Genomic DNA, 19,829 nt, shown 5'->3' on the forward strand with positions numbered 1-19,829 from the left:
GAGGCTCTGCGCGGTGACGTCACTATTTTCCCCGCGGCGGGAGGGGGCGTCACGTGACCAGCGCAGCGGGGACCAATCAGATTCCGCCTTCTTCGTTTTCGCGCGAACGTCAGGAAACTTTGGGCAGAGCGGAGACGCGGGCGCAGTCCCCCCGCCTAGGTCGACTCGACCTTAATTCACCTGAGCTGGTGCGGCGCGTAAAGCCACACCTCAACGCTGGGGAAGAAGAGCGACCGACTCGCAACTCTCCTCCACCACCTGGTCGTTTGCCGCGCCAGTCTTAACAGGCGCCCGCTTGTGCCGTGTGGAGCAGCGTCCCCCACCCGTCGCCTCTCGCCGGCTTCTCCCGGGTGACGGCGGCGGCGATGGCGGAGCGCAAGGCGATGCGCTACGGTCACATGGAGGGGTTCACGGGGCTGTGCTACGACGACATCGGCAGGTGTGCCGACTCGAGTTACTCGCACAGAGACCCAAAGATCTGCTCTAACCGTATCCCCATCATCGAGCCCAGTGTTCTTCACTCATTTTCAGGAGGGAGAGTAGGGGGGCACGGGGCACTTTTGCCTATAAGACATCAGTATGAGCCCCCCCACACACATTTGAAACCATTGGGGGTTGACAGCACGACGATGATGATGGGGGTGTGTTTTGACATTTGTGTATTGTCGGGGCCCACACTAAAGGCGACCAGGGGCCGCCAGTGGCCCGCGGGCCTTGCATTGAAGAACGCTGACCTATCGTTGGGTCACATTACTTAACTTTTGTGACTGCAGGAATTCATATTCTATGGTTCTTTCGAAAGAACCATAGAATATCCTTGGGTCTTCCCGTGGGCCACCAGACACCATTTCGAAGTCTGTCTCGGCAGTCGGCCCCCAAACCCTCTCATCCCATACAACACCTCCCGGGGGACAGTTCGGCTGCAAAAGACCGTGCGCTGTTTGAATTGCTGTGTTCGACTTTGGTGGGGGGGAGGTGGGAGGGTTGTTTTTTGCTCACGGAGGGACGATGCTGTGTGTGCAGGTACATTGTCACGTGTGGGGTGGATGGGGATGTCCGCATCTGGGACGGCTTCGACGACGACGACCCCACGTCTGTGCGCGTCGGAGAAAAGGCTCACGCTGTTGCGCTCAAGGTAAGAGCATCCTTGCTAACAGCTTTGGCCACGAGCCTTTTCTTTATCATCACGTTCACCACATTTCTCTGGATTGTAAGACACTCCGGAACGTTAAAGACGCATCCTCAAACTGGTGCCCGATGTGAGTAAAGTGTGGATGCACACCCGCAAAACTACCGAATTATATGTAGATGAAAAGTAGGCTTGGGCACGACAAGTCGCTGAAGGTTTTGATGACCGATGGGGTTAGACGGAAGATGGCAGGATGACCGGAGTTCGCGTGCTGGTTTATGCTCGAAATCAGCAAGTTATTGTGGTACATTTGTGGCAAGAACTTTTCGCGTAATTAACGCGAAGTTTCACAGTAGGGGTCAACACGAGCTTTCCGTGTTTTTCCCGTTGTGTAATTAATTTGCGTGTAATTTGCGGGTAATTTATTACAATTGAGGTACATTTGGTTGCACGGCGGTGTGCCTTTGCCTGGTGCGCCCGCCGGGTGTGCAGGGCAGCCGGCTCGTCACGGCCGTGTCCAACCACACGGTGCAAGTCCACACCTTCCCCGAGGGCGTCGCGGACGGCATCGTCACCCGCTTCACTGCGGCCCCCTCGCACCTCGACTTCAACCACGACGGCTCGAAGCTCGCCGCTGCCGGAAGGTTCGCCCATCGTACTGGGGTTTTTTTGTTTTTGGCTAAAAACATTTTTTACTCCGGAATGCCTGAATTGAGTAATATCTGCTTCGTCGCTGTACGATGTTTTGTTATGTTGGTGTCCCAGGTCACTCTTGCAAATGAGGACTCATTCCTGGTCACGTGAGCGTACCGTTTTTTGGAAGGGTCCTGCAAAGTTTCACGTTAGAGGAGAGACAATTGTTGCTACGTGTTTTCCGACTGAGCTAATTTACGGATCTTTTTTATTATTTGGGAAAATGTAGACCGTGACGCCCAGCACACTTGACCTACTCTTTTTTTGTATCATGTCACATTGACTTTTAACGTCCACTGTGGAGCAGCAAGCACATATATTTAAGGTTTTAACACCCGGGGTGTTAACTAGGGTGCCCACATGTCTTGAACCGCGAACCTGTGCAACAAGCGGCAAACGCACCACCGCTCTTAGGCTCGTTCGTGGTATAAAGTTGTGGTGTCTGTGTAATTTTCTTTTGTTGTTGAATGTAAATACTTAAAAATGTTTGCATGATAACGCGTTCTAAAAATATGCAGAGATTTGTAAAAAAAATGAATTTTGATGGCAAAATGTAATTCTGAAAGTTGCTTAGGGGCAGAAGACTAACCTGGGGCATTCTGTGAACAGCGACTTCCTCATCAAAGTTGTGGCCATCGAGGGTGGAGAGCAGCAGGTGACGCTGTGCGGACACCAAGCGCCTGTGCTTAGCGTCGCCTTTGACCCCTGCGGTGTGTTCCTGGTGAGTCTCGATGCCCTCTTTAAACCAATTGCACTTTGGCGTGATTTAGACGCACCAGACCTCTGCACAGGATGAATAAACTACGTAACGGTGCTTGCGTTTGTGCGATGATCTAGTGAGATGCCACCGCCCTGTTGATGGTACTCCTGTTGCCGTGCCAGTAGAAGCCGGTTATATGTGCTGCTGTAGCAGGTGGTACCGACACATGTTCTTGTCTTTGGTTTTAGGCTTCGTCCAGCTGCGATGGGACGGTGTGCATTTGGCTCATATCTGATCAGGTTTGCCATATGTTTTTTTATTTCCCTTTTAATCAGTCCAATAGTCTGTACATCCATTTATAGGACATTGAAAACTGGATTGATTAGTTTGCTGGCGACAAAACACTCAACATGTTCGTCAATAACACTGGCATAAAAGGAACGAATATATAGTAGTTCTGTCCTTCAGGGCCATGTTGTAGACGAATGTGTTGTCTATATAATTCATGGTGTTCTTCGAAACGTTTAACTCCCACCGTTACACTCGGTTATACAGAAAGATCCAATCCTGTGTATGGGCCGTCACCCGTGTCCGGAATGACTGCTCTGGTTGTGGGCTGTGGCGTGTGGTTGTGGTTAGTCCAGGGCACAGACGTGGGCTCTTCTGGATAAGTCGAACGACGTGTGCAACGCACGCACTCTCTGCCGCCTCGCCTGGCAACCACACACTGGACAGGTGAGCTCAACCCAGCAGAGCCCAAACCCTTGCCCCAGAGCGCCAGTCTTGATGTAAGCAATCCCAACAATCGCTTTATAAAACAATGTCATCCCTCGACTGCTAATAATTTGGTACATTTGAGGTTCGCACCATTCTTATAGTGCAGGGCTATCACGGAGGCACTGTGTTTCACAGATTGCTATAGTCTGTCACGAGGGAGCAATATTGCTATGAGCCATATCCCAATTGAACAATTTGCAGGTAACTTTACCAGTTTGGCAAATTTGGAACGTGACACTGGCACACACTGGCCTACTCATTTCGAATAACGTCAAGTGATCATTGACATCCACTTTGAAGAAGATGGCGAATATTATGCTATCCTTCATACACCTGGAGTAATAACAAGAGAAGCCTGCCCGACTCGAACCACAAACTACCTATTAGCACGGTTGGCTATGTACGGTGCAAAGGAAGTTTCCATACAATAAGCAGCGAATGCGTGACTCTACTGAGTCATATCACTGCCACATAAACATGCATTTACGCTCTAAGAATGTTCACTCAATGTGAGCGGCATGCTTTCCTGTACCATCAGTGTTTGCCACGCACCACTGTGCAGTGATCGTTCCTGTCTTCCTCTGCAGCATTTGGCCGTACCTGTGGGAAAAGCTGTAAAGGTGTTCGAGAGAAACTCATGGGACAAGAATTTTGAATTGGTGGCCGATGGAGTCTTGCAGGTGAGCTGCTTATCTGCTGATCAACATCACTGTATGCTAGATACACATACAAACATTCGTCATCATCAGCCATGGTCAATCCACTACTGGATTACAGCATCCCAAAGCTACCGCCACCTTTCACGTTCATGTGCTGTAACAATCCACGTAGCAGCTGCACAAGTGTTTTCTATGTGAGGTAAATATGTATGAAGAGAAATATGTAGGATCGGCGTCTGTGCAACATGGGTCATGTGAGAGCTTGCATCTGCTCACCGTTGTAACTTGTGTTTTAGCTAGATGCACGTCTATTGGAACGTGTTTGATTGCCAAAACTGTTTGTGGTTGTGTGCATGGACCACAGCCCTGGAATGTGGTTGCATGGGCACCGGGAGGTGCAAGCGTGGCGGCTGCCAGCGTGGATGGACACATTGTGGTGTGGGACATTGCTTCACGGAGCTGTGTTGAAAGGTGCGTTCCACACTCACACACACATATACGGGTACGCTGACCACGGAATAATGTAGAAAGCTCCCCAGTTGTATCGTGCACTATTACGATGAAAATAAAAGAACTCATAATAATATACATATATATGATGCGGAGGCCCTCTGTTGGTGTCTGTTGATCCTGTGTGGCAATCCGGAAGAGAGCATGCCAGGGGAGTGATGTGTATACGATTAGGAAAAAACAGGCTATGTTGGGTGGGACACGGGCAGGATGGTGAAATGGGTCAGTTACCGAGACAGACACTTGAGTGGGCTCCACGGGTCCTTCGAACAAAGGGACAACCTTAGACCAGGTGGTGGGATACTGTTTTAGCAGATCTTGGGCGGTCGCTGTGTCTTCTGTGCAGCAGCTATGGGATCTGGCGGACGGTAGAACGCGGTGGCAATTCAGGTGCGGTGGCATCAACGGCTTCGGTGCCAGGTTGACATCTTGATCCTGGTCCTGTGTGGCAGAGTGAGGCACGAGAAAGGATACAGCATCTGTGGACTTGCTTGGAGCCCTCAAGGCAGTGGGGAGCTGGCCTACACGGACACCAAGGGAAACCTGGGGCTGCTGCTGCACGTGTCCATGGGCTCCACCGTTGCTCCGCGAGAGGTGCCACAGGCTGGGCCCCATGCTGCTGCTGCTGAGGACGCCTACGATGACCTCTTTGATACAGATGACGCAGGGTTCCGGGACGACGAAGCCATGGAGGATGAAGGTGATGGAGATGATGCGAGGCCGGCGGCCAACCGCAACCGCAGTCTCGTGCTGCATGACGATGATTCCCGTGGTAAGAGGCACCGCTCGCACCACTCGCACCACTCGCATGACTCGCATTACTCACACGACTCAAATCGTTCACACGATTTGCATCGTTCACTTTGAGGAGTTTGAAGAGGCCTCCCCTACTGATCAGGTCAAAGGCCTTTGTAAGATCAATGAATCTAGATTTGAAAGATCAATGAATGCCAAGTACAGGGGCATTCTCTGTTCTCGTCATTTCTCCTGTAGCTGACGCAAGGAGAAGAGCATGCTAATTGTAGACCTTCCTGCTCTGAAGCCACACTGAGCCTCAGGATGCGTCCTCTCAGCTAGTATCTGTAACCTGCTGAGGCCCACACGGGCAAAGGTTTTCCCCACGATGCTCAGCAGGGAGATGTTGCGGTAGTTATTGCAGTCCCCATGGTCACCCTTGTTTTTATATAGGGTGATGATGTTGGAGTCTCTCATGCTTGAGGCACTGCTCCTTCCCAGAGAAGTTCATGGAGTTTTGTGAGGATGGCGGGTTTCACACATTTCAGGACCTCAGGTGTGATACTGTCCAGGACAGGACGGCATCACTCACTCCGCTCACGTCGCCACACGACTCGCATCACTCACACGACTCGCATTTCTCACTCCACACGGCACCACTCGCATCACTCACTTTGCACAGCACCATCGCTCACACCATTCGCATACCTCACTTTACACTTCACCACTTAAACCCATTGCAGTACTCGCACCACATTATGTGGCAAGCAAAATGTTTTTATGAAGTGCTGTTGTTTTGTAGACACGGGCTCGCTGAGGCAAGGTTCCGCTGTGGACGAGGACGACGGGAGTCGGGGCCCGGCAGCGGAGGATCAGCGGCCAGGGCCTTTTCCCCCTGGCGCCACAGGCCCTGTACCCACCCCCCGACAGAAGGCGTTCCAGCCGGGATCAACTCCCGCACACCTCTCCCACCGCTTCATGGTTAGATACCATGATACACACGCACAGATGCGTCATGAGTGGACGTAAAGGACAGATATCATCGGAAAGGTCCTGATGTATTCACTATTGTAATAATATCCTTTGCATTTATACGGCACTTGCTTAAATGCCTCAGAAACTCAAAATGGCTTATATCACATCTCATCTCAAACATTCAAAGGGTACCCCGAGTGGCAGCTGTCCCTGTGTAGCACATGCTGACTCAGCGATGGCCTGCAGGTGGGCTTTAGTCTGCAAGCAGTCGGCGATGATTGAAATTTTGTAATTTGATGTGTAATTTTTCTGTATTTTGGAAATGTGGACCATGACGCCAGCACACAATGGCCTACTCGTTTGAATGATGCTGCTTGTTATGGAAATTTGCGATTCTAATCCAAAATCCAGGCCTAGTTTATACTGCGGGTGTTTTAACCATGAAATATGTGCCGTCTATATCACAATGGACATTAAACTTCCCTTTATGTCTTTCGAAGAAGAGTAGCCCATTAGCCCAATGCGCTACGAATCCGGCAACCAGAGTTAGATTCCCGCTCACAGACAAATTTAAGGGCCAATATTTGAACCGGCTATGGGCCTCCCCAAGGTTCAATGCAGCCTTTAATGAGTACCTGTTACGGTGTGTAAATATTCTCACTGGGGAGACAAAGGTGGCCAGGGGTGGTGCTGGTCACTCACAACTGTGTGTGCAGTGCCGGAATTAATTGGGGCTCACTAACAGCACTTGTCCCAACGGTCTGTACAAAAGATTTAGGCAGGGCGGATCTTTGTCTTTGTGTGCATATGCGCGAGGCAGATGTGGAACTCTGTGGGAGTGGTGCGGAGTTACAACGACGAACAAGACAGCGCCATAGATGTGGAGTTCCACGATGCGTCTCTGCACCACAGCATGCACCTCGCCAACAACCTGAACCACACGCTGGCCCACCTCTCCAGCCAGGCCGTGCTCCTAGCCTGTGAGGCCACGGAGGACACGCCTAGGTGGGAACACAACGCATCTTGCAGTGACAGGGGACTTAGGAGGCCTCTAGTGCAGAGTATCTGGAAGAAGTTTATTATGACGCTTCTCTGTGTATACTCATGTGTACTGGGGAGCAGTAGTGCAGTGGGTAGCGCATTGCGCTACCAACCTGGTGAACCGAATTTTTATTCCCGTTAACAGCCAACATCAGCGACGAATGTCTGAACTGGTCCTGGACCTCTCCTAGGTTGACTCCGTACGAGTACCTGTGTGAACATCTGCATTTGCGGGGACAAAGGCGGCTGAGTGTGGTGTTGGCCATCCACCCCATTGTCTGCTGTGCCGGCCTTAATAGATGCTTGCTAACAGCACTTGCCCTAAAAATCTGTTATGTTTGATATTGGGGATCTGTGTCTTTTGTTAAGGCTGTGTGTGCAACGTGTGCCCTTGCTTGCTCTTGGTGCTCGTGTGTGCTGTGCATACTCAGGAGTGCTGTGCGTTCCATGTGTACTGCATGCCCGAGAGCAGCAAGGTGCAGTGTCTGCACTTCGGCTCCTGGGACACGACGAAGGAATGGACTCTGGAGCTGCCCACGGGCGAGACTGCCCGCGCCATTTGCGTGGGCGGGGACTGGGTGGCCGTGGCCTCCAGTGGGGCCTCCATGGGTCCTCTGCTCAGGATCCTGTCCCTGGGAGGCCTGCAAAGGGAGGTGTCCCTGCTCCCAGGGCCGGTGCTCGCCTTGGCCGCTCACGCGTCGAAGTTGCTCGTCGCCTACCACAGGGGTGAGCATGCTGCGAGGCGGTTTCTCTGCATGGGTGTGTTTACTATGAATTATAAGTAGGGTTGAAGTTTATTTGTTTAACCGGGTAAGAATTCAAGATACCAGGATAGTCTCATTTGCCAGAGTGACCTGGACTGTGTGTGTCGAGGGATAGTGTAGCAGTTACAGCACTGCGCTACGAACCCGGCAACCCAAGTTCGATTCCTGCTCATGGCCAACACCAGTAACGATTATAATCTGAACGGGTTATGGGCCTCCCCTCGGTCAATTTAGCATCAAATGAATACCTGATGACAAAGGCGGCCGGGCGTGGTCCTGGCAACCCATCCCCTCGTGTGCCGCGCCGGCCTTCATAGGTGCTTGCTAACAGCACTTGCACCAACAGTCTGTTAAAGGGTATATGGGGGATCTTTGTCTATGCATGTGTAGTGTATTATACGGAGGCACACACTGGAGTTGGAGGCAAAACGTTTATTTAACGACCCAACAGGGCTAAAGACATAAACATACACTGGTTCTACATCTAGGTGATAACTACACGGTTAACTAGACCACAATGGGGTAACTACATAACCGGGTCAGTCAGTAACACACTGCCCGACCCACGATGCCGAGCGTAACATCGAAGACCGATGATCGAAGAGACGTAGCACCGACGAGTTCCATTCCAACAGAACCCTCTCGGGACTGCTCCTTTATGCTCCTGAGCGTGGCCTGGCTCTGCCCTCGGGCCACGCCCCCTTCTAGATCCTACGAGAAGACTCTGGTCCATATCACGTGTCCCTTGAGCCCCTTTTAGGCCCCCTTGCTACCCTTCCCCGGCCACGTGCCCTCTCGGGTTCGCCCAGAGTATCACGTCCTCACTTGCTCTCTCTCTAACCCTCACCAGAACTATGCCCCCTAGGGCCCGCTTCCATGCCATATCCACTCTGGTGCCAGAGAGAGACTCAAGACGAACATTTCCACTCTTGTGACAGTAGCTGGCGCTAAACACCATCGTGACTCCATATAAGTCACTACACATGTATGTATGTATGTTGAACTTCTTTTGCACCGTACGTAGCCAATCGTGCTAATCGGAGTATGCGTGCTGTCCAGGTGTGGCCTTTGATGGGGACCAGTGTGTAGGATTCCAGCTTCTGGATTTGAGCTGCCAAGGTAGAAGGGCTGTCGTGCGAGGAGACCCCATTCCCCTGGGACCCAAGGCCTATCTCACCTGGCTAGGCTTCTCCGCCGAAGGTTCGTCCTCTTCCAACGCCCCTTGGAATTCACCGGTTTTACGTGACAATGTTGGCGTTGTCCAGTTTTTTTGTTCCTCTGTTTTTCTCTTTTCTTGAGAGATGCTCAACAATTCTGAGCTGAGAGATTTATCAGGAGAAGTTTATGTGAATCTTCTCAGGGCTCCGAACTCTTGGAAGCAATGCCTGTTATGCCTTCCTCTGAATAAATATTCCAATGCGAAAACGGCTATGGTCTGACAAATGTGGCTTGCTTTCCTAAGCCAAAAGTCCCCACATGGGGTCTGCTACTCAGATTTTCTCCCTGCATGCACTGCCACTTCTTGAGCCCTCGTATCTCATTCCACCACATCAGTCCAACTCGCCCTGGCTCTCTCACTACTCCTTCTAGGATCATTAAACATGTTACATTTCGATTTACAGCTTTCGTGACTGCAGGGATTCATATTCTTGGTTCTTAAAAAATATTGTTTTATATTTTTATTATTTTATTGTTTCCCTTCTACGTGACTTTACCGAAGGAACCGAGAATATGTTACATTTCGTTGCGCAATTTTAAATGGTCCTTTCGGTGCACTCAACTCTTTCGCTGTGCACCCGGTGCTTGTGCCTCTCAGGTACCCCAGTATTTGCAGACTCGCTGGGGGTGGTCAGTCTCATGAACCGAGCGCTGGGCTACAGCTGGACCCCGGTGTGTTGTACCCGTGACCTACTCAAGAGCCGCGGAGACCACTACTGGCTGGTGGGCGTACAGGAGGCCCTGCAGCAGCTCAGGTGAGTGGCGTGTGGTTGATCAGGCAAGGACTTCAGAGACTGGGATAGTCTAATTTGGAAGAGTGACCTCTTGTGCATTAGTCTGCCAAGCAGGGGCGATGGTTGCTATGTAAAGTCCCCAAATGAGCAATTTGTGGGTACATCTAAAAATACAAATTATTGAGTTAAGTGCACAAGCCTGGTATAATGTGCGGTTTCTGGGGAGGGGGGTGGACAACAACAGCGAAGGGAGAGGAACTTTTGGACACTCTCACATTGCGGGGAAGGGATGCTCGGTGCCCACCCTGACGGGGGTCTTTGACGGATGTGGGGGGGAGAGTGGGAGTTTGTATTTATGGGCAGGGGCAGGGGCAGGGGAAGAGGGGTAGGGAGAAAGTAACCAACATTCTCAGGGTTGATCGGGTGTGGGAGAAGGAGGGGACTGGTAAAGGGACACACTCTAAGTCATATAACATACGTGCGGCTTTATGTGTTGGGGGTGACAACCTCTCCTCTATCCGGCACACACGATCGTCTACATTTTGCGAACGTCCGAGGGAACTTTAACGTCAACTGTGAAGCAGATGGCGCGGGGGGGTCCGCTGAAATTAAAAGCGTGAACGTGCTACCGCCGGGCCACCGCCACCACCTGCTGCTGATGCAGGAACGTGTCCCTCGGCAGGTGCATTCCATGCAAAGGCTCCAGATTCCCACCCACGTTGCCCCGTCCAGCGGTCACCGTAGTGCCCTTCAAGTTGCCGTTCTGCCAGATGAACACGGAGAAAGGTGCCATGGAGGTACGTGACTGCGCGGTAGTTGTTGTAGTGGCCGGGAGAGAGCCGTTTATGGGAGAGGTTGATTAAATGTGTTGAGGTAATAAGAGGAGTAATGCATAGGCGGAATTGACTTCTATATTTGGGGGGGGGGGGGGTGGGTGAGCAGGGGTTGGCTTTGTCCCTCACATTAGGAATCGCGGGTGCATATAATTAAGTAAATTATTTAAAATCTTAATTGGAAACTACTGAAAATAAATTAATGGTGTCCAGTTTGGGCGGGGATTTCCCTCCCCTCGTAAACTCTGCCCACGGAGTAATGAGAGGAAGAGAGATGTACTGGATGGAGAATGTTAGCAACGATCCTCAAAATTTGGGCTCGATCTGGGGGTGTGGCACCTTGAAAGAATTGGGCTGTACAGAGTGGTGACGCTGGATTTGTGTGTGACGACAAGGATGGGATGGATGGACCAAGCACGAATAGTGTAGGTCATCTCTTACTGAATGGTCATTAAAGGTGGACATTGAATGCTACAGGCAGAGGGTCAACTCTTGAGTCATTTTTCACGAAGGCAACTTTGATTTGCACATTCACCCGGTGATTTCTGTTGACTAACAAAATTGTCCCGTCCACTTAAAAATGACGATGAAACCCAGCACGATCATTGCTAAAGATAAGCCATTATATGGCTGGTGTCATGGTTCCAAATTCCAAATGCAAGTTATAAGTTCCCTTTTTCTGGTTTGAGGGTTCTACATATCCACATTGCCGAATGTTTTGCTGAGCCACAATGGATAGGCGAAAGGGCGCTTGAGGCCCCTCCTGTTTGTGTTCACGAGCTTGGATGAAAACACGATACTTTTAGCCAGAAATCGTAGCTCTCAACTGCTGCGATGTGGTGGTTTGTAATTTGTGCGTTGCTGTAGAGTTACACCGATTGATGCTTATGAACTCTCTGTGGCCGTTTGTAACACAAGTGAAAATTATAATCAGAATATTTATTTATACTGGAGGAATCTGATGAGCTGTAAGCTCTTTTTTTACAGATGCCTCTATCCGCCACCGCCTGAGTTGGTGGTGGCGTACGCGGCTCTGACTTGTGGCTCTGGAGGCTTAACGCGATGGCTCTGGCTTCACCCACAGGAGCAGTACTGGTGCTCCCGTCTGACCAAGGGGGCCGGACCCAAGGGCGACGCCACGCACCACCAGCAGGAGTGCCTCATGAAGATGTTTGCTGTTCGTACTCGCCCTCACTCTAGTCCTTACTCGATCTGTGTTGTGGCAGAATCTGCATTGTGGCTGAATCTGCGTTGTGGTTGCTCGGTGTTGCGGCGACTCGGTGTTGTAGCTGCATCTGCTTTGTGGCCGGGTTCTGCGTGGTGGGTAGATCTGCATTGTGGTGGTCCTGCATTGTGACTAGCTCTGGGTTGTGGCTGAATCTGTTTGTGGCTAACTGTGCGCTGTGTCTGGCTGCACGCTCCAGCTGGCGTGCAAGCTGGACCGGGAGTTCCGCTGCGTGGAGGTGGCGCACATGATGACCCCTGCGGCGCTGACCCTGGCGATCAAATACGCGTCTCGCTCGCGCCACCTGGGTCTGGCGGAGCGCCTCGCCGAGCTGGCACGGTCGCTCGAGGAGGAGGCGGAGGCCAAGGCGGAAGATGATGAGGACGTGGAGGTGGCGGAAAACGAGGCTGAGACTGCGGCCGAGGAGCCGCCCGTGAGGCGGGACGCGGATCGGAACAGTGAGTGATGGTGGGGGGGGGGAAAGATTCTCCAAAACAGTTATTTTCATTCCAATGTGACAAAAAAATATACAGGCATTCCTCAACGTATGTTGAACTTAGCACCGTACGCAGCCAACCGTGCTCATCGGAGGTGCGAATCGGTGGGGCCTCTGAAGTGTGACATGGCTTAGGGCCCCAGCAAGGTCACAATCCGGCCCCGTCGAATTCGTTTGTTTTGCTGTCGATAGCCGTACAGGCGCGTCCGCACCTGAGCGATCTGTATGTATGTTGAACTTATTTCACACCGTACGTAGCCAACAGTGTTAATCGGAGGTGGGGATCTGTCATGCAACCAATGCACGCTCGAAGTCCCACAACTTATTCACCCCGTTTGTAGTTCGCTCAACCTCCCCCCATCCCCATCAGAATTGTAACAACCAATTATAGTTTGTGTGCTTCGAAGAAGTGTCATTTCCCAATACGTCGCCTATTATATATACGTTTTTGTTGTAAAGCCAAACTATTATTGACCAATGTGTGTTTTGTTATTTGCATTGAAAGGGTTTGTCTCTGCTGTAAGCAGCCTGTTGAGCAACTTGCTCGCAACACGCGCATAAGTGATTCGGTTGCATGCAACCGAGTTGCCCAACAGATCGCTCAGGTTTGTGAGTGTAACTCCTGTTCGTGGTTGTTGCAGGACCAGTGCTGCAGAGCAACAGAGACCAGGAACATTCCTTGCCAATCAGGCCAGGTGAGAGGGCCAGGCCACGAATCTAATGTGCCATGATGCCCGCGTTTGTGTACACGGCAAAAATGCGTGTTGTCGCACATCAGCTATATATATGGAATTTTGAAAGTAAAATTTTATTGTAAACAAGAGACATAAAGCAATCGGCATTTAATCTACAATATGTTTACAGTAACATTACCCTTCATTGTGCCAATTTCCAGGGCCAGTTGTGCGAAAATCCTCAATTCATCGCAGCAATCCATTCAAAGTAAGAGGACTCCTTGAAAATACGTCTCATTATGTGCCGTGGTGGGTGGTTGGAGGTATCTTGTCTGTATGTGGCCTTCATTGTATACTGTACGTGTGTATTGCATTGTGTGTATGCACATTGTGTGCATACTTTGTGTTTATAGTGTGTGAATGCACTTTGAAAAGGAACACTGTGTTTGTGCACAATGTGGGTGTGTTCACCAAGTCCTTTCACTGCTGAGTGTACATGTGTATAGTTTTGGAGTACCCGTGGTATTATTATCACGTGCTTTCCCATGCAAATTTATACGGGGAGGTATATTTTTACAGTTGGAGCCAGTCCTGGAAATTCCACATTTCTGTGACAAGGTTGGGCAATTTTATCGTAGAATCTGACACTTTATCAAAAACCGGTCTAGAATTTGCTTGTATTGAACCAATGCTGCTGAATATGAGCTCCCAGAAGGCCTTGTGGTTGGCGAAAGCATTAAAAAAACTAAAACATTTTATTGTGCAGAGACCGTTATATATATGAAGGAGAATATTGTCTGCTCATATATTTCACGACCGGGCTTTGTTGAACTCCATCACCTTGTGATTGGGATCCATGTGCTCTGACCGTTGCACCGCCTCGCCGGGGCTCTCGTGCCTTCCCAGGTGTCGGCAGAAGCTGCGACCTCGAGCGAGGAGCGGCCTCCATGCAGCAGCATTCTGGACAGCATGAGCAAACCCCGACGCTCGGCCCCCACCCCCAGCCCCGGCCCACAGCCTGCCAAGCCAAAGGCCAAGCAGGTGCCTCTCCCTTTGTCCACACGCACGCTGACTTTCTTATCTGTTCAACCTTTTCACGGTTCAGGTTGCGTCATTTCTCAATGATCCGGTGATTCCTTCCAGTGGCCGGTACCATTGGTTTCACGGGAGCGAATATAGGTTTTGGTTTTCGGGCTTACACACGTTGTGTGGCAAAATCTAACAATGATAGGTATCGCCTTGAAGGACCGGTGTCATGCCCCATTTAGTCTGAAAATGTTTACCAAGAATTAAACCGAGCAGCGCTTACAGAATTAATTAAAAAGTGGCTTGCTGCAAGGTGACGTACGGCTGAAAAACGCTTGGCTGTGAAGTGTTAATTGCACGATAATTTCCGTATTGTTGCATGAAAATGTTTTTCCAGGGATGCCTTACAGAGACTATATTCTCCAAATTACAAGATAACATTTTTTCCCCATGTATATTAAAACAATATTGGGAATGAGTTTTATAATCCACTAGTGAGCATATTTGTATCGATTTATTGACACTGGTTACACATTTGGGGTGCTTCTGACTTTCTGGTGCGTCTCATAATCCTGAGAACACGAGTATGGTGTAACGTGCAAGGTGCACTGTGGTTAAAAATGTTAGCGCGGCACGAGTGTCCGCGGGGGGCACTGTCGACCCACGCTGACGCATTTGCCTTTGCCGACGATATGACGAACAACACTGCCCTGGCCTCGCTGTGTTTATGGGCTGGAGCAGGCGACACTGTTCGGAGTGAGTCTCAAAGCAAAAGACCAAGAGGTGGTGACTGGAGATGCCCAGAAGAAGGAAGAGCCTGGAGATTCTCAGAAGAAGGAAGCCGCTGGGGGCATGACAAAAGACAAGGAAGCTGTGCGATGGTCAGTGGCTGAGTTCGCTGCGGAATTGTTGCCTCCGGGTCGACATGCGGAGGCTGCTAATGAGCAAGCGTGCATTGTGTGAAGACCGTGTCGGTTGTGGAAGTTGATTGGCTGTATGTCAGCAGGTAGAGCACCAGGCTACCCACTGTGGGCGGTATGTCTGGGAGTATACTTTGAAGGTGTGCTATGACTGTGTTGTCTGGGTGTGTGCTATTTCTGAGTCCGTGTTTATGCTGTACCTCTTTGTGTTCTATTTGTGTGTGCTGTATCTGTACTCTATCTACGTGTGCTGTGTTTGTGTGTGTGTGTGCACCATGCTATTCATATCTGTGTTCTGCGTCTGCGTGTGCTGCGCGTTTGCGCCATGCCTGTAGTAGTCATTCGAACACTTTGCGACGAATCTGGTGACCTCGGTTCAATTCCCACTCGTGGCCAACATCGGTGATGAATATTTTAACCGGTCAACTGTTTGCGGTCGGTAGATATGAGTGTACTCGAGAGATTTAGGCGGCCGAGTGTTCCTGGCCACACCACCGCGCTGTGCGTTGTGCCGGCCTTCGGAGGGGAGCGCGCCAACACCGCTCGCCCCGCGACGGTCTGTATAGGCCACATGGGGGCTCTTTGTCTTCGAGCTGTCGCTGTTGTGCGTGTGCAGCGTGCGCACTGGCTTTGAGCTGTGGCTGCGGGAAAACCGTGAGCTCGTGGAGGCCGGGCGCAGCGACCTCGGCGAGGAGGATCTCGTGCGGGACGGGACCGCGCGCTTCCGGGAGCTCTCGTCGCAAGAGAAGAAGGCAAGCGTGCCTCTTTTCCCAACCGCTCGATACCGCAGCAGACTCTCACCTCGCAAAATTGTATGTTGTATGTATGTTGAACTTCTTTCAGTCCGTACGTAGCCAACCGTGCCAATCGGAGGTGCGGTAGGAATTTGCAAAAATAGAAACTTGCAGTGAGTGTCGATAATGGCATCTGGGTGTTGGCAGGCTTGCCCCTTCGCTAAGTGTCGACGGATGCGCCACATTTGGGGCCTGATACATTTGTCGGCAGAAAGGCTGGCAAGGCAAATGTTTGGCTAAATACCTATAAGGTGTTATCGGGATGGTCACTTTCCCACCAGAATATGAATCGGGCCCTTAACTGAGACATTTCGAGCTATCGTGGCGGAATGGTTCGCGCACTGGACTTGCTATCCAGAGGTTGCCGGTTCAATTCAATCTACATGCGCGGCAGTTGAAACAATGACGCCAGTTTCTGAAGCCCTCTCCACTTCTGTCCACCCAGCAATATAAATGGGTACACCACAGTGGGTTAAAGTGTGGGTACTACCCCACTTCTGGCGGAATCTGGACCCTGCACGCTGGAGCTGTCTTGAAGCACAAGTTTCCGCCTTCCCCCGGGGGCTGAAGGTCCGAGTTGTGTAATTATCATGTGCTCCTACAGGAATGGAATGCCAAGGCAAAGGCGTTTGCGCAGGAAGCTAAAGAGGTGGAAGATTTGAAGAGGATGCGCGAGGAGCCGGCTGCCGAGAACAATGGGAAAGCTCCTCCCGACGATGAACGCGCATCGAAAAGGAAGCGTCCTCTGGCAGCGGTTACAAGTGTACAGTTGTCGGCCTTTGCATTCAGCAAAGATGGGTGATCTCACAGAGTTTGTACAAAGTGCCGCCCCACCGATTTTTAACACGTTAGCTACAATAAATGTTCGATGTCTTCGGATTTGGAGTTAAAAGCTTTGTTGATGTGACAGAAGTTAAATGGACGTTCGCGAATTACATTTGTAGGGTCGTGTCAAAGTGTGGCTTTTAACAACAAGTTGCACAGCAGCATCACACCAGCTTCACAACCTGTACACGTACCGGTACACACCGACCACACGCCAGTCACAACACTGGGGTTACAAGTTCAGGAAGAGGGGGGGGGGGGTACGGTTGTGTTAGCTATTATGGTTAACACGGGGGTTAGGAATAACGTTATGCTTGGTATTGGTGTCTGTGTTAGAGGGGTGGAGTTGGGCACAACTAGTGCATATTCCAGTCATCTCAAGTCAGTCAACCCATGGCACCTGGGTCTCTCCCGTGATCTGTCAGCGAGTCTTCGACACTTCACGTGGCCTCAAAATGTACCAGGTCTGGCACGGGCGCCATGGTGACGTTACCGTCACTTAGTGGCGAATGGTGGGTTAATGGCATTGGTTAGCAAGAAAGTTGACCTCGTTCTGTCACTCGATTAAAGACTCGCCATTTGATGGAGCGTTGTTTAATGACTCGGAAACATCAATGGAAAAAAATGTACTCTCCATCCAAGAGTAGTCTTCCATGTTGAGCTGCGTGTTGGGCATTTTCTTCTCTCACCCACGGCACGACTGCTGCGGGTATCTTCGGGATTTGAATTGAAGATGCCCGCAGGTTAACAGATGTGCGCACACGCAAAGCACGTACATTCGCATCGTACATACACATTCACCGGCACACACTAATGTACCATATACAAACACATACAAAGACACGTGCCCACACACTCGCATATAAGGCAGCGCAGCAAGTGGGTTCACGAACATTTCGAATGGACGTTTAGACTGCCGATCACCGTGATATGCACGGTGATGAGCTTTCTGGTTTTTCACGCATTTTTATGTAATTTGTGGAATCGATCAAATAAATACTTATAATCAGTTAGGACCTGGGGAATGGGTTAAAAATGCCATGCATCATAGGACCTCCTTTGCCAGTACCAAAATATGAGGATAGGTTTCCCCCTTTTTTCTGGCAACAAAACAGATGTTACGATGTTAAAACCCCAAACTGAAACCTCTTACAAGGAATCATGTCTGCATTAACCACAATACTTGTGGTCACAATGCAAGCAAAAAAACGTACTCTGATAATATATGCATTGTCCTTGAAACTGATTGGTCCACACCAGAGACGGCTTTCTTTCGAGCCTCGTCTCGAACGGTGTTAGACCAGAGGACGCCAAAAGGCGTACAGCACAAAGACAATGCCGCTATCAGAGTGATGAGAGCTCGGGGTGAACAGCTACGTCATGCCATGCATGGGAGGGACGAAATGAGTTCCCAACCCACTGGGGGCCGGGGCTGGGGAGAGTGCGAGCGAGGGGCGGGGTTGAGGGGGGGTGGCTTACCTCTCACCCGGGAGTCCATTTCAAGCCCCATTTGCGAACTTTAATCGATATCGTGCTACGTTAGGCATTGCACGACCTCGGCAGTGAGTAAAGGTGAAGCTATAACAGTGTTCTGTCATTGATGAACGTCTGTGTGGACCGTCTCTACCTGAAGTCCATTGTAACATTCTGACGCATCGACGCAGTTCTACTGCACGCATCTGATACAAACACAACCACGACAGACAGGTGATGTAAGTTCTAGATCAGGGGGTCGGCAACCAAAATATTGATAGTCATTAAGGTGGTTCTTAATAAATAACTGTCACGAAGCGGTCTTTAAAGAGCCACCGCATGCGATTCTGGAGCGACAGGTCGGCGACCTCCGGACCGTCTAGGTAGCTCCATCTTGATCACTTTAATCTGCAAAAATATTTATTTTTTAACCGTAAATAATCCGGTTTCGTGGCTGTGATTGGTTTCACTCGCAGGGCAGGTGAGCTCACACTCAATGTCCCGAATCGCTTGGATCCAAGTAATTCATCTGGCGCGCGTTATTCTACAGCCGAAAAGCACAATAAGCCCATTGGCGGTTATTACACACTAGTTCACAAAGCCTGTCTTTGCCAGATAAACATTTTCAAAAAGTATAATCGTGAACCTGATATGATATTTTACAATTTGTTTCTACAGACAACTCAAAAAATGGTAACTTGATTAAACTTCTTATATTTAAAGACGTACTCATCGGAAACCGCTCAATGTAAAGATTCCGTCATTTTTTAGTAGAAAGAACAAAAATGTTCTGTTTCACTCCAGCGCAGTCTTCGAGACAGTTTGGTCCCTTCACCTGATGAAGGCTGCTAGTGTTGTGGCCGAAACGTGATTTTTGTTTTATTTTTTACCTACGTGACTTTACCGAATAGAACCAAAGAGTATGGATCCTTGCAGTCACGAAAGCTTCAAATCTAGAAAAAAAAATGAATGAACTTAATACTCTCTGAGGGGAAGCTCTTATCTTTTACCGTTTTCGATTTTTTCAGATTTGAACATAAAATGCGTATTTTTTCGTTTAAAACCGCTTGAATCCGAAATACCTCAAAAGATAAGAACAATGCTTCTCGTTTTAATTTTATTTGCTGTTTAACGCTCTTACCAAACGAAAAAAAACCCCGCAAATTTATATTTTGAACGGTTTCTGAATGATACCACGCATAAACGTTTATGGTGCACTTAAAATCGAGATTTGGGGGCTTTAAAATGAAAAATATCAGATTTTCACTTTTTTGTGTCCTAAAAGCTATACCAAATTTCTGTTTTCTACCTCGTCGGGAAATACCCTCAAGGTTTTTGAGACATACAGATTAAGGTATTTATTTAGATAGGCACACAACAACTCATTCACCACTAAGTCGTGGTGACGTCACCACAGGGCTTGTGCCCGACAAAGTGCACTCCGAGGCCACGAGGAGTGTCGAAGCCTCGCTCACGAGGTCACGGGACAGACCCAGGTGTCATGGGTTCACTGACAGATGACTGGCAGCTGCAACACCTGTTCACCCTACTGTGCCAATTTGCTGCATATTAGCCGTCCTGCGCTCCGCTCTGTGTCGCTCCTCTGTCCGCTGTTGGAGGACGACTGC

At 50.0% G+C, this 19,829-nt stretch overlaps 1 protein-coding gene across 1 annotated transcript; it reads left to right on the forward strand.

Annotated features, from left to right (window-relative positions):
- Positions 1-13: 13 nt before the first annotated feature.
- On the forward strand, positions 14-16,782 carry WDHD1 (WD repeat and HMG-box DNA binding protein 1). Its single transcript, XM_032955948.2, has 23 exons — positions 14-439; positions 1,024-1,135; positions 1,622-1,773; positions 2,432-2,543; positions 2,771-2,821; positions 3,162-3,257; positions 3,887-3,979; positions 4,323-4,429; positions 4,921-5,240; positions 6,006-6,184; positions 6,999-7,183; positions 7,692-7,945; positions 9,043-9,183; positions 9,800-9,956; positions 10,618-10,732; positions 11,853-11,945; positions 12,193-12,451; positions 13,131-13,184; positions 13,385-13,431; positions 14,070-14,204; positions 14,931-15,070; positions 15,726-15,861; positions 16,508-16,782. Exons 1-23 carry the CDS (start codon positions 366-368, stop codon positions 16,703-16,705), a joined length of 3,210 nt encoding a protein of 1,069 aa, XP_032811839.2. The 5' UTR covers positions 14-365; the 3' UTR covers positions 16,706-16,782.
- The last annotated feature ends 3,047 nt before the right edge of the window (positions 16,783-19,829 follow it).

Source organism: Petromyzon marinus, chromosome 17, assembly GCF_048934315.1.
Source record: "Petromyzon marinus isolate PM22_M1 ecotype Great Lakes invasive population chromosome 17, UKy_Petmar_22M1.pri1.0, whole genome shotgun sequence".
Classification (NCBI taxonomy): Eukaryota; Metazoa; Chordata; class Hyperoartia; order Petromyzontiformes; family Petromyzontidae; genus Petromyzon; species Petromyzon marinus.

Excerpts from the sequence above, each read along its gene's own strand:
- WDHD1 (XM_032955948.2), top strand. The coding sequence starts at position 366 with ATGGCGGAGCGCAAGGCGATGCGCTACGGTCACATGGAGGGGTTCACG. Across the intron at positions 6,185-6,998 it reads ACCTCTCCCACCGCTTCATG|ATGTGGAACTCTGTGGGAGT; the intron begins GTTAGATACCAT and ends TGCGCGAGGCAG. Across the intron at positions 13,185-13,384 it reads TTCCTTGCCAATCAGGCCAG|GGCCAGTTGTGCGAAAATCC; the intron begins GTGAGAGGGCCA and ends GCCAATTTCCAG.